General features: G+C 40.8%; 1 protein-coding gene across 2 annotated transcripts in view; it reads right to left on the bottom strand.

Moving 5' to 3' along the window:
- The window catches only part of LOC144719707 (gephyrin-like), a 77160-nt gene that overhangs the window by 19782 nt on the left and 44034 nt on the right, over nucleotides 1–13344 (bottom strand). For both annotated transcript variants that reach the window (XR_013585660.1, XM_078595845.1), the window contains exons 9-12: nucleotides 5672–5809; nucleotides 5104–5196; nucleotides 4126–4181; nucleotides 2618–2737 (exon numbers count right to left, since the gene is read on the bottom strand). Coding sequence is in view for 1 of the 2 variants with exons in the window: in XM_078595845.1 (XP_078451971.1) it covers nucleotides 2618–2737; nucleotides 4126–4181; nucleotides 5104–5196; nucleotides 5672–5809 (407 nt within the window). In the remaining variant the exon portion in view is untranslated. The remainder of the gene's footprint in view (nucleotides 1–2617; nucleotides 2738–4125; nucleotides 4182–5103; nucleotides 5197–5671; nucleotides 5810–13344) is intronic.

Below are 13344 nucleotides of genomic sequence, written 5' to 3'. Positions count from 1 at the left end.
TGCCAGCCTTCAAGCATTGTACTTGAATCTCACAATTTTGTCGTGAAAGATTTTGGCAGGAACCGTGAAGCTCGTGTAAAACAATTCCACTCATAATTTATGGACACATGGGAATAAACTGGCATAAACTGCCATTTTCTGGTCAAATCACAGCCTCATGCCGACAACACCTCACAAGCGCTGGTGCTACACCCATACAAATACTTCAACCCACAGTATTGGGTGGTTTTGTTATAATGCCGGTAGGATTGGTAATACAGCCTAATGATGGGTCAATAGAATATCCAATAATGTGAATGGAGATACAGGAACCACCACTGAAATGACAAGTGTCCATAGGATCTGTTCGATAGAATCCCCATTCATTCAAATGGCAATTCCTGGGCCTCAATTCAAAAGAGTGGAATTCTCGTGGAGATTTCAAGGATCCGCCACACTACATGGCATGATCCTTTGGCAATTCCCAACAAGAGTTCACATTCATAAGGCAGATGCCAGTCTGTCCATAGGACAAGCACTATTAATTTTCACAAAGTGAATTCATGGCAATTGCTAAGCATTATCATCATCATTGTGAACGTTATGAATGATGACTGCCACTACAAATCTTTTTTTTTTACAACAGTCCATGTAAACAAAGGCAACAACACTGATAAACATCATAGTTACACGCACAGGTCACAACACACCTCTTAAGAGTAGGTAGAAATAAGGGATGAAGCTTTAGCCTACTTTATGTTTTCAAGTTATAAGGCAGCATTTATATTGATGGTGGTACATTATTTTTGGTGTATGCTTGCACACCACAGCCAGTAGAGATCCACTAGCTTGTATATGAATATAAACAAGATCCTGCATTGTTAAAACAATGTTTACTCCATTAACTGTAATTAGTTCTGACGTTACCTAACATATAAAACCACAAGCAATAGACATGCATAACTCAACATGTAACAAATATATAACTACAATTTAATTATTCACCTCACGAATACATCATTTATATCCAGAGAACTTTCAAAATGCCAAATGCACTTCAAGCGTTTTTATTACCATATTTACCATTGTTACACCTGTCTTTCGCAATTACCTTTATAAGTGTTTCAGACCAAAGCCTAGGCACAGTTTAATGCTTTACTCGAAGTGTTGCAGCCAAGCCACTCGGCGTTGCACTAGATTTCACTCGCTGTGCCGTAACTATTTCTGGAAAAGTGATGGAACTATAAAGTATGTTATGCAGAATGTAATACATTGCAAGGGAAATATTTAATATCACCAAAATGTTCTGCTATGCAGCCCATTTCTGTTTGTATTTCATATCCTACTGCTAATTTCCCTCTAGAATTGTCTGGATTAGTACAACAACATAAACAACACACCACTTAGAAGTCGCATTTCTAATAAAGACTGCAGCTGTGCAAACGGCTGATGCATTTGCTCAATAAATGCTGGAGCATGCACACAGACAATATTTACAACTTTGCCTTGTACTGCAGAGTTGCCTCTCACTTAAATACCTCTTTATTTTATACAAGCTAGCCAGAATAAGCTAAAGTTTAAAGGATAAAAAATGCATTATCCTTTCTTCCATATTGTATAATTTGTTATGTAGACAAACATTCTCAAAAGAGACGCACAATGTCTCCCAAACATCCTTGAAATTATTCAATGAACAAACATAAGGGTGCAAATTGGCTTCTGCAAGTACCATGGCCTTCTTTTTCTTCTTTTACTCTCTCTCAGTCACTACTATGTAGTACATTTTGCCTATCGCTCTCCAGTTATCATTATGTGGCCTGCCCATTTACACTTAATCCCTTTTGCCCTCAAAGCTGCCCCCCCTCCAAAGATTCATTGGAGAAACACTCTCTTTCCTACTTAGAAAAATCTTCCTTCCCTGAAAAGTTGGATTCATCTGTTGAAGCCTGTGAGGAGGATGATGATAAAGAAGATGCAAAACATGTAAAATGCTTCTGATCCATCTCTTTTCCTCATCACTAAGGCATTCTTCTTGCCTGGGCCTTTACGATTGTAGCCAGAGTGATTTCTGGTCAACGGACCCAGATGTCGAAAAACAATAATATAAAATTGGACATAAGTCAAGCGAGACTCCTTGTGGACATACGCCACGGAGTGGAGCTAAAAGGGTGTCGTGGTGGCGGGATGTTATCTCATTCGCCTGGTATGCAGGAGGTAGTGGGTTCAATCCCAACCCTGAAGCCTGTATATTTGGAGTTTGCATATTCTCCCCACAGGCATGTTGATTTTTCTCCGGGTCCTCTGGGTTTTCCCTCCATAATTAGAAACATGCGTGAAGAGTATTTGGCTGCTGTAAATTTCCCCATAAGCTACTTCTTTCAGCTATCATTTGTGACCAGGTTGCTTCTGTAAAAGAGCTGTATACTCAATGGGCCTTACATGGTAAAATAAAAAGTTTAGTTTTAAGTGACTGAATTGGTACATGCCAAGGGTTGCTGCAGGGAAAAGAGACTGAGGCATTACTCCTGCACGTATGTATGTTAAACTTCTTTCGCACCCGATATAGCCAACCATGCTAAATCAATTGTAAATTTACAATCCTGTCTGTCGTGTCCATGGGGTGATGGTCATAACATACGTTTTCCGATTCCTTGAGAAGTTCAGTGTCTTCCACTGGGATGACGGCATCAGCTCCAGACGGGATGGGTGCTCCCGTGGTTACTCGCATCACTTGGCCTGGCATCACCGTCTGCACAGGCTGAACGATTCACGAAAGAATGTTCTTAATTCTGGTCGACACACAGCAACTCTTATAGTGTCAATTCAACCAGAGTGTTTCCTAGAGAATTGAGGATAGATTAGATGTGCAATGAAAGTTACGTGACAACTTTCTAAAATGCAAACTTCCTTTTGGAAAAGGCTGCATGTCAGAAGACAAGGCATGGTACACGATAGGGCATCATCATCAGCTCTGACTGATCTGTCAATAAGGCTATTTTATAATTAGGATAAGTCAATTACAACGCAATAGGATTTGGAAACTTACTTTTTATTTAAGAATATTTACAATAATTTAGCAAATAATTCTGAAACACATGTGGTCGGTCGTAATGCAGAATGTCCAAGTAATTTCTGCAAGACTTCCTCAGTGTAATAATGACGAACAGCTCAAGACACTAATGTCGCACTGGCAACTCAAATGGGTCATGCCTTTACAGTGATGTTTGGCGCTCGATACAGTAGCACAGAGCGATAACGGAGCGATGCTTCTGTCGGTACTCTCACTCCCTCGCGATGTTGCAAAGATCTCTACGTTTGCACCGGGCTTTAAATGGCAACGTCAAATCACGAGAGAGAAGCTTGCGCAAGATTACACGCATTTGTCAACACCCATTCCCTCAGCTCAGCCAACACTGCGGCTAAGATATGCCTCATATCTCACTACAAGCAGAACAAGCAGAGAGTGTACACTGGCTCAAAGAATTGGAACACAGCATCACGATAATGTATCTGTGATAAAACAATGAATAAATATACTGTATTTCCAGGAATCAATGCTCACCATCACCTATATCCATTGTCTGTAGTGAAAATAACACAAGAACCCATGATAATCTTGCTCCTGCACAAATAGTTATCACCCAAACACAAGCATACCAGTTAACATTAGGACTGAGGCAATTTTTTGCGATGTGTAAATATGAGAATAGGTTTTTCCCCTTTTTTTCTGGCAACAAAACAGGTTTTAAGATGTTAAAACACCAAACTGAAACCTTTAACAAGGAATCATGTCTGCATTAACAACGCCTTTTGGCATCCTCTGGTCTAACACCGTTTGAGACGAGGCTCAAAAGAAAGCTGTCTCTGGTGTCGACCAATCAGTTTCAAGGACAATGCATATATTATCAAAGTATGTTTTTTGTTTGCATTCTGACCACAAGCATTGTAGTTACTGCAGACACGATTCCTTGTAAAAGGTTTCAGTTTGGTGTTTTAACATCTTAACACCTGTTTTGTTGCCAGAAAAAAAGGGGAAAAACCTATTCTCATATTTTGGTACTGGCAAAGGAGGTCCCATGATGTAAATATATGCCTTGGTATGTTTGTTCAATAACAGTTGTGTGGTGGTGGTTAATATGCAGGTACCTGCTTTCCGGCATGTGACTCTCCAATCACAATGCGATCCCCTGGCCCATCAGCAGCTGCACACAGACAACAGAGACAGCAGGACGCACAAAAGCTAACAGACACACGCTACCCACATGAAGCCTTGCAAACACCAATTGTCCAGCAGCTTGCACACATCCAAACAAATCAGGATAAACATGCTGGAACCATAACATGATGAGAGCATGTCGACACTTCCATGTCACCGAGTCACATTTCTTGTTATTTACCTCCACATGATGCGTATTATTCTACAGAGTGTAAGACTGTGGTCATCCATAAAGACCGTACAACATAAAGACACAACGCCTGATCCACGAATATGAGACATCACAGTGATGATACACTACTCCGCTGCTTCTGACGCGATTGTCTGACTTGACCACCTGAATGTGAAATTGTAGTTGTTGCTCTGCAATCTGCATCAGCAGCCATTCGAAGGAAGAAGATTCCACACACTAAATACTTGAAGGGGCGACTTTGCACACATATTTGCAGGCCAATCAGGAAGCATGTCGATATCGGGAATTTATATCCATGTTAACGTGTTATTTCAGAAATTCACTTGCGATTCCATGAGTTGACATGCCTCTACTATAAGCTAACAATAATTAACTCGGGTGTACATGAGGCTGTATGAGATGTTTGCATTACTTGTAAGTTCCCAATATAATTATGTCTTTGAAAGTATGTGCATGTACGAAAAGCATCTAACATAACACAATGCAAGAAACTGCACGAAAAACATAACTAGCTATAGCCCTCTTTTAGCAAATTGGAAAGTTGATCTCTTGGGGGTATGATGTGAATGCCAATTATGGCAGGAGTGAAAACCATTTTTTACTGCTACTTGTAGAGTAAAGTTGGCATATGCAGTGAAACATTAATTGCCCATAATATTCTGCATAATCTGTGTTTGTCTTGCCTAATGCTTGGTCTTGTCAGGAAGTGCCTTACCTCTGACAGCATAGCCATCCTTGATGGAAGCAGGAAATGGAGGCAGATTGTCTTTTGCCACTACATCCTGAGCCAACACTCTTCCAAGACCGTCTGCAGTGAGTGACAAATCCATGTCAGCAAACAGTCACCCCACATCTCAACCCAAATAAGCAAGCCCTGTACAAAGCCCTATTAACCAGAGGCTGGCACACAACTACAGAGTGTAATAAATACTGTAAAATCAAGAGCAGAGTTTGGAAATACGAGTAGAAATATGTATTTGTGTAATAACCATGCCGTCAAATTACGAGTCACCGACTCGAAGTGCAGAAGACAAAACGTTGGTAACATACTCTCAGCAAAAAAATAATCGGTGTTCCCAAAACCAAACAGACAATGTCTCTCCATAGTACAACAGTTGACTTTCTACAAATTGAAATACTAATCGTACTGCCACTGAATGGATCATTGGCCAAGTTTATCCCTGGTTGGGAGTTGAACTCACGATCTCCTCCGAGTCTAGTGCTCCAATGCTCGTGTGTTAACCAGATTAGGTGGTGTAGGTTGGGTGTATCACAACCCTCACCTTTGTAATGCAGGTGCTCATGGTTGAGGATCGGTGCCGTGTCCAGCACAGTGACGAAGGCCTTGTCCATGGAGGTGAGAGGGAAAGGGGAAGAGCGCGCTCGCCTCGCCACCTTCGTTACGTCCACCGCACTGCGCGCTACGCACCGCACCCCACGCACAGGACACACCACCCCACGCACACATCGCGCACCAAATCTAACGGCATTTTACATACCAGCGTACGCCACACACATCACTGAGACGGCACACCACAATACAAAACAAAGATCCCCTGTGTAGCCTTAACAGACTAATCTTGATTTGACGGTTGGGGCAAGTGCTGTTAGCTAGTAGCCCCTATGAAGGTTGGCACAGCACACTAAGGGTTGGGTGGCCAAAACCACACCCGACCGCCTTCATCACTCCAATGGCAATGGTTTTTACACACCGCAACCAGGTACTCATTTGAGGCCGAGTCGACCTAGGGGAGCCCCAGGACCAATTCAGATAATCAAAGTAGTAATCGAACACGGGTTGCTGGGTTCATAGCACAGCACGCCAACCACTACGCTACGACAATAGCGAACACAGTAACATGCTTACCAAAGGGCACACACTGCACAATACGTAACACACAACCACGACGATGGATTAGTCAGTCAAATTTTCTCTCGCAACACTTGGCTACGTTCATGGATCCAGACAAAGTGTACATTTCACATTCCTGTAATACAGGGGTCCCCAACTCCCGGACTGCAGACCGGTACCGGTCCGTGGCCTGTTAGGAACCGGGCCACACAGCAGGAAGCAAGCGGTGAGTCCGCGCGTGGCCCGCCAATTATTTTATTTACCACTTCCGTCCGCGCCTCTTTCCCGCACTTGTCTCAGTCACAGTTTTGGTAAGCCCACAAACAACTTACCCTAGCCAAAATGAGTAAAAATCAAACGTCGCTGGAGAGCTTCTTTGAAAAGGGGGAAAGACCCATGAAAGACCCGTGAAAGACCCGTGAAAAAATTGTCTTCCACGAAACAGTTCCCTGGTGCCAAAAAGGTTGGGGACCGCTGCTGTAATGGGATCCTGTCTCTGCAGAGGTCAAGCACTGCTGACTTCCCACAAAGTGGTACTTATTTTATAAGCCCCAGAAAGGATGACAGGCTGAATAAAGCCTCTGCTGGAATTTTAACTGACATTCAAATCGTGAGTTAACCACGAGGTTAACAGTACCAATGGCTAAATAATGTTATATTTATATATTCTTTGACAAAATATTTTAAAATTTCCCGTACCTTTCAGGTCAAAATGAGATTGATAAGCATATGAGATTTGTTAAACACTGTTGCTGTACCTCGTTCACTCTTGCATCTGCAAACATGACCACGTTTCCCCATTTTTCAGCTCTCTACTGGGCTCATGCTACAACTCACAAATCAATTTCACGATTGCTCTTGTTGTTTCCAAGACCCTACAAAGGCTTGCCCACGTGTCTCATCTCAGTCTGCTCTCCGCTTTGGTAATCAAGGCCTATGATGGACACCTCCAATGAACCCTTTGCAGTGGGAGTTCACTTCTCATCCACCTCTACTGTTTAGAACTCCCCACCTCCTCCCTCTGATCTCAACTGGTTCAAGTTCAGACTTTTCTCCACTTACATAAGTAGGTTTTCAGAGCAAATAATAAGCTTCACAATTGTTGTTTTGGTTAAGCCACAATGATTTGGCCAAATATTTGTCCTGTAACCCTCCAACACCTGACACAGACAAACAAATGAAACTGGCACGTGTACAAGCGTCTAACACTCCAATTATTATTGTTCCAGTTTACCGGTAATTTGAACGATTCTCAGAACCACGAGCTATCAAATTATCTCGCTATCATGATCCACTTCTCATTGCAATATAAATTTGTTGCCAATATCCTCTTGCATTAGTTCCACATGTAAAGAATTCTCCCTCTTCCTGACCATCCTTGAAATTGCAAACTTCTATTGTACAGCAACTTGAGAAGCAATCATCCTGAGATAACTTATAATAAAAAAACATGTGTTTGACTATAACAATAGAAGGCGATATTGTACGCCTCATTAAACAAATATTAAAAGACAAATTAAAAGTAGCTTGACCATGATCACGTCTTAGTTATAGTTGTTCAAACACTAAATTAATTAGGAATCATCCATTGCATAAAAGTAAGCAAACGTAAACATATGATGTTAATGTCTGTAGGTCTGTCACAATCAATATAAAACCTGACAAAGCACCAGACTGGCATCATGCCATCAATGCGGATGCAGAAAAAATTAACCGTGAACATTGTATTTCTTGCACAAATGTAGCAGTGAATGGATTACAGGCAAGTTGAAAGTACAGGAATAAAAGTGATAATATGCTAACTCCTTCGCATAAACGCCAAAACAGTTGCTTTCACAAAGATGGATGTGCAATCCTCACTCGAAAACTTATTTTTGCGTATTTTAACATCCTTAAATTGAAATTGAAAAAAATCACATGTCAAAACATTCTGTAATAAAAAAAGAACGGGTTTAGTCGTCTTCTTGCATAGGGCAAGTACAGTATGTGTAAATTACAGGTCAAAGGTTTAAGTTTGTAAGCCACGTGACAGCTTCAGGAGGAGGGCGCACTAATACTGTCCAGTTCGACCGGGAACGGGCCTAGTGGAATGGAGTTGTCTGCGATATTGTCCATTGTTTGGTTGGGGTAGCCACAAGACACTGCACTGTGTGGGGTCATCTTTAATGTTACACTCGTGTAAGTGGGAGTGCACAGCAACCAGTCGCGGTTCTGAAGCGGTTGATGCAGCACAGTTTTTTTGGTAGACCAAAGCCAACGGTTTTAGTTAGAGATGATCAATAAAGTGTAACTTGCGGACCCTTATTTGAAAGCTATGTATACAACACTGTTACAGATGTTTGTTCTTAGGAAATCAGTCAATTATGATGCAAACCTATTACTGATAAGAAGCAGGGGACACCTTCGGATAGATAATAATGACCACTGAATTATCGTTTTGTTAACGAATGAATGGCCAATGGGTTGTCATGGATTAGAGGAGTTACAATGAATACACGAGCGAGCAATGCAGCAGCAGTGTTCAAGGCTCAAATGAATACGCTGGTTGCGCCGAATCTGACCCAGCAGCAGAAATTATGGGTGAAAGGATTCTGGTGCCCTCACAATTCAATTAATGATATTGCAATGCCGGACGAAAACAGTCTAATGAGGGTTGTTTGTGAGAGTTCGATTCTTGCCCATGTTAGCCATGGCCAGGAATCGAACTCATGTCGATGAGTGCAAAGCAGAGTGTACTAACCAATGTGTTATTGCCCCCCCACCCACGTTTCATACAAATCAACAAAACATTGATTATTACACATGTGATTTCATGTTTGTGTCAAGAGATACAAGAATTGCTATTGATGGATGAATACAATAAATATCAGTTCCAGCAAATGTGGAAGTTTTATCTTCCTATGACAGGGTCAGTCTCTCCATATGGCCCTTGTTAAATTCCCATACAGAGGTACCCAGGACCTTACCCTGCCATTAACTTCCACCTATCTCAAATGCAATACAGTCTTCCCTTTGCTTCTTTCCAATCCGTGTGCACAATGCAATATATGACCACTTATTAGTTCTATCTGAATTAAGGTGAGGGGTTAGGACACCGCCTCACTTGGTTTATACATTAACAATGCGTTTCCACTTCAAAAGTGTATTCTGAAAAGAAAATGTCATGCCATACTTTTCATTCAGATATGTACACGTGACCAGGAATGAACTGGAGAGCCAATTAGAATGCACTAACCCACCAGTCGTCCATGACTACTAGAAACCATAGAAAAGCTCCAAATGAATAAAAATGCAAATGTATAGCAATCACCATCTGTCTCAAAGCTCATTTGTTTAATTTGAATATGTAGTCGGTACAGGAGATCTCTTGTGTAATGGTAGCTCAATCTTATTAGGGCAGTCTCACAAGGTCTCTGACAAGTTACACAGACTGAACTACCACCTCCAAATAGCTTTGGATTACAAGTTAAATTATCATGTTTTGAGGGAATACAGATGCAAACAGCCACCACACCCATTATTTATGCTTGCAGCAAGAAGCAGCCATGTAACATTTAAATGGTTAGGTGCCATAGCACAGTAAAACCTTCTCAAAGCAAGAATCGAGTAAACCGGGATTCAGAGTAGACTTGAATGGCTGAACAAAAAAAAATAATGAAAAACTCTGACCGCACCTCCGATTACCATGGTTGGCTACATATGGTGCAAAATAAGTTCAACATAAATGGCACGCGATTTGTGCACTAAATAAGTTGTGCACAGTAGGGTGTGGTTTATCAACATGAGCAAATTAAATACACTGTCCCCGACCATTATAGTACTTAAAATGTATACTCTAATATTTTATAATATTTTATACCTACGTGACTTTACCGAAAGAACCAAAGAGTATGGATTCCTGCAGTCACTAAAGCTTTAAATCAAGATTACTAAAAATGTATGTGCATTTGAGGACTTGTAAATCTAAAGCAATATACCTATCTGTATTATGGAATTTAGTGAACTTGTACCATTGCATGCCTCGGTCATCCCCATGCTTTGATTGGACTCTCTCCATTGATTTTACATTCATCTTACAAACACGCAAACACTTTCGTGGACTAAGGTGCACAGTACTGTAGCATTTTATGTAAGGTATTTTTAAATTGTCAATTTTAAATTGTAAATATTCAGTGTATTTTTTAACTTAAAACTTTCGTGACTGTAGGAATTCATATTCTTTGGTTATTTCGGTAAAGTCACGTAGATAGAAAATAATAACAAATAAAGTGAATAAAAAAAACGCGAATGTAGATTGTAGTCTGGTTCTTAATCAGAGTGTACTGGCAGTCTATAATGTAGACTTTAGCCTGGTTCCTAACCTGAGTGAGCATACTGGCAGTCTATAATGTAGACTTATTCTTGGTTCTTTCAGTAATAAAATCTAAACAAATACAAAACAAAAATCACGTCTCGATCGCAACACAAGCAGTCATAATCAGGAAAAGAGGGGTTAGCCTCTAAAGGCAAACTGTTAATAAAGATTTAGAGATGAGCGTAGCCCAAGTGTGTCAGAAGCATGGGCGGGGCAGCTGATGTTAATGTAGGAGAAAAACAACGACACCGGCAGTGGATCTACACCAATCAAAGGGCCGCCAGGTAATCATTGCACCTCACACCACACACTGCTGAAGGTGGAGGTTGACAAGAAAACACAAATCAAGTCATGACCCAAAGTGGTTGATGACATCTTTCCAATGATTGCTGAGTTTATAACCATCCTCTCGGTTGAAATTGTGTCTGTGTCTGGATATATGGATGGCTTCATGAACGAATCTTTGTTAATAGCCAGTAGGCTTACAAAGTAGCATCGTCAAAGAAATACATTTCGTGTGAGCCAGCCGCATTAAAATGATCAGCCATGGCAGAAGTATTGGTCCTACCGTGTTTCAAATCTGTCTTATGTTCACGAACACGGTCCGAGACACGTTGCTTAGTTTCCCCAAAGTAACTGCTGCCGCAGATACAGCTTGGTTTGTAGACGCCGGGATATTGCATGTCAGGAATATTATTATACTTTATTTTTTATTATTATTTCCTATCTATGTGACTTTACTGAAAGAACCAAAGAATATTCAGTACATTGATATTAAGTGTTCATTTAATGTGGGGTACTAATTACGTGTAAATGTAATTTAGCAAGTGTGTACTATTTAATTATGTGCAGTATGCCATGCAAACACAACCTGAAAGCCCCCCCCCCCACCCCATTTGTCCAGCTGAACCTGGGTTCAGTTATGTTACGCTCACAGCTCTATGCGCTCAATGTAACCATGTGGCGCAGTGTTACACACATCACGATTATTTTGCTTAGTTTTACACAATAGCATTATTTTAAAATAAAAAAATTACTTTTCATTGTACATGTACAGCGCTGTTTTTTCATAAACCCACTGCTGGATGAGATCCTCCTAGCATACAATACAGGTCATGAGGGGTTATTTTACAACACCTCACCATGTTGGTCAGTGTGAGTTAAATGTGGAAGGGGCATATATGTAGGAGCATATACATACAGTACAACAATGGTTGCTACATTGCCCTTTGTTGTCCACCGCATAGCCCTGGCATGCTGTAGTAACCCATCCAAAAACTTTAAAAGCCGGAAGCCTGCTGAGCTTCTGTGGAATATTTTTGACTCAAAATATTTTACGTTATAATTGTAGAGAAGCCATTTGGCCTGCAATACACAATGAGAGACAGCTGTCATTTTTATGCACTTCTCACAATCCTGTACTCAGAGCACTAAAAGTAATCTGCTTTATTACGTAATAAAAAGCCTTGATAATCTGTAGAAGTGTTTTATATTCTCTAGGATTTAGATACAATTTTGGCAAAAAAATAACATTTACAAGAGCACAAATTGAAAAGTTAGTGATTTTAAATTAACCGTGTCAGTCTTCTATATTTATTATGCCAACCTCTTCGGTGTCGCTATCTATTATGTCTTTCGAACTTCTGCCGTTTCTGTAAAATGTAATGTTTATTTTTTGCACTGGGAAATATCGTTTATCCATTTGCCCAGCCAACTTCGGTGGCAACGGCTCAGAGCCACTAACAACAATAGAGTTACACCATAAGAGGTTTTTGGGTTAGATCGCGTAAATGTGTCGTTAAAACCCACCACCACCCGACACAGCCAACTAGTAAGGGTTGTCACGTAAACAGAACATGCCAATTCGTCGCTAGTACAGCACACCGGTGTGTTGGAGAGCCAAGTCACAACATTTACAATCTGAGTACGACGTTTCGCCAGTAATTACAACTAGCTTCATCAGGTGACAGCCAGATTTGTGGAGAAGTTTTACTGTTTAGTTCCTTATATAGAGGCGTAGATGTGTTGACCACGCAGCTGTGCTCTTGCACAATGTGGGGGGGGATTACTAAGGCAATGTACATTATGCGAGCTCTTTGAACTTGTCCTTTCGGTCTATTGTGTTTATTAAAATTGCCCGACCAATGGTAATCCCTATTGAAGTACGCTGCCCTTTGTAGGCATACATTTAAATAATGCATTATTTGATGATTCGGTTCCACGCAGCACTAAGGCTGTAGCTATCCGAATGGTTAATGTTATTTAGATTTCTTTCGAATTTCGATAGATTATCGAATTAGTCTATCGCCAGTAGTAGCTAGTTTTGAACAAAACGTATACATTATCAAATCAATTGAGTGTCCTTGTTGGTACGAGTGTTCTGCTACTGCTGAAAGTTGTATTTGGGAGAATTTAATAATTCTCTGTTCTGTTAGTCTCGTGCTGATCATTCATCCTGTTTGCCCAACATAACCTTTACCACACGTAATCGACGCCTCACCTTATGTAACGTGCCAAAAACGTCTGTGTGTGTCTCACGCGCGTCCACATCACTCCACATGCAGCCCCTCCCGTCATAAATATTCACGTGTCGCTGCATTTCATTACTAACGCTGAGGAAGTTGTAGCGACTATTTCTCCTTTTGTAACGCCAATTCACCCATCTTTATAGAGAGTTAACCATAACATTAATGCAACGTCACATCGCACTCCATTTCCTGGCTTCATTTCGCCACATCTAACAAAAGGTA

Source organism: Lampetra planeri, chromosome 7 (assembly GCF_965212315.1).
Source record: "Lampetra planeri chromosome 7, kcLamPlan1.2.h2, whole genome shotgun sequence".
Taxonomy (NCBI): Eukaryota; Metazoa; Chordata; class Hyperoartia; order Petromyzontiformes; family Petromyzontidae; genus Lampetra; species Lampetra planeri.
Note: the sequence above shows the minus strand (reverse complement) of the source record. Positions and strands in the feature narration are given on the sequence as shown.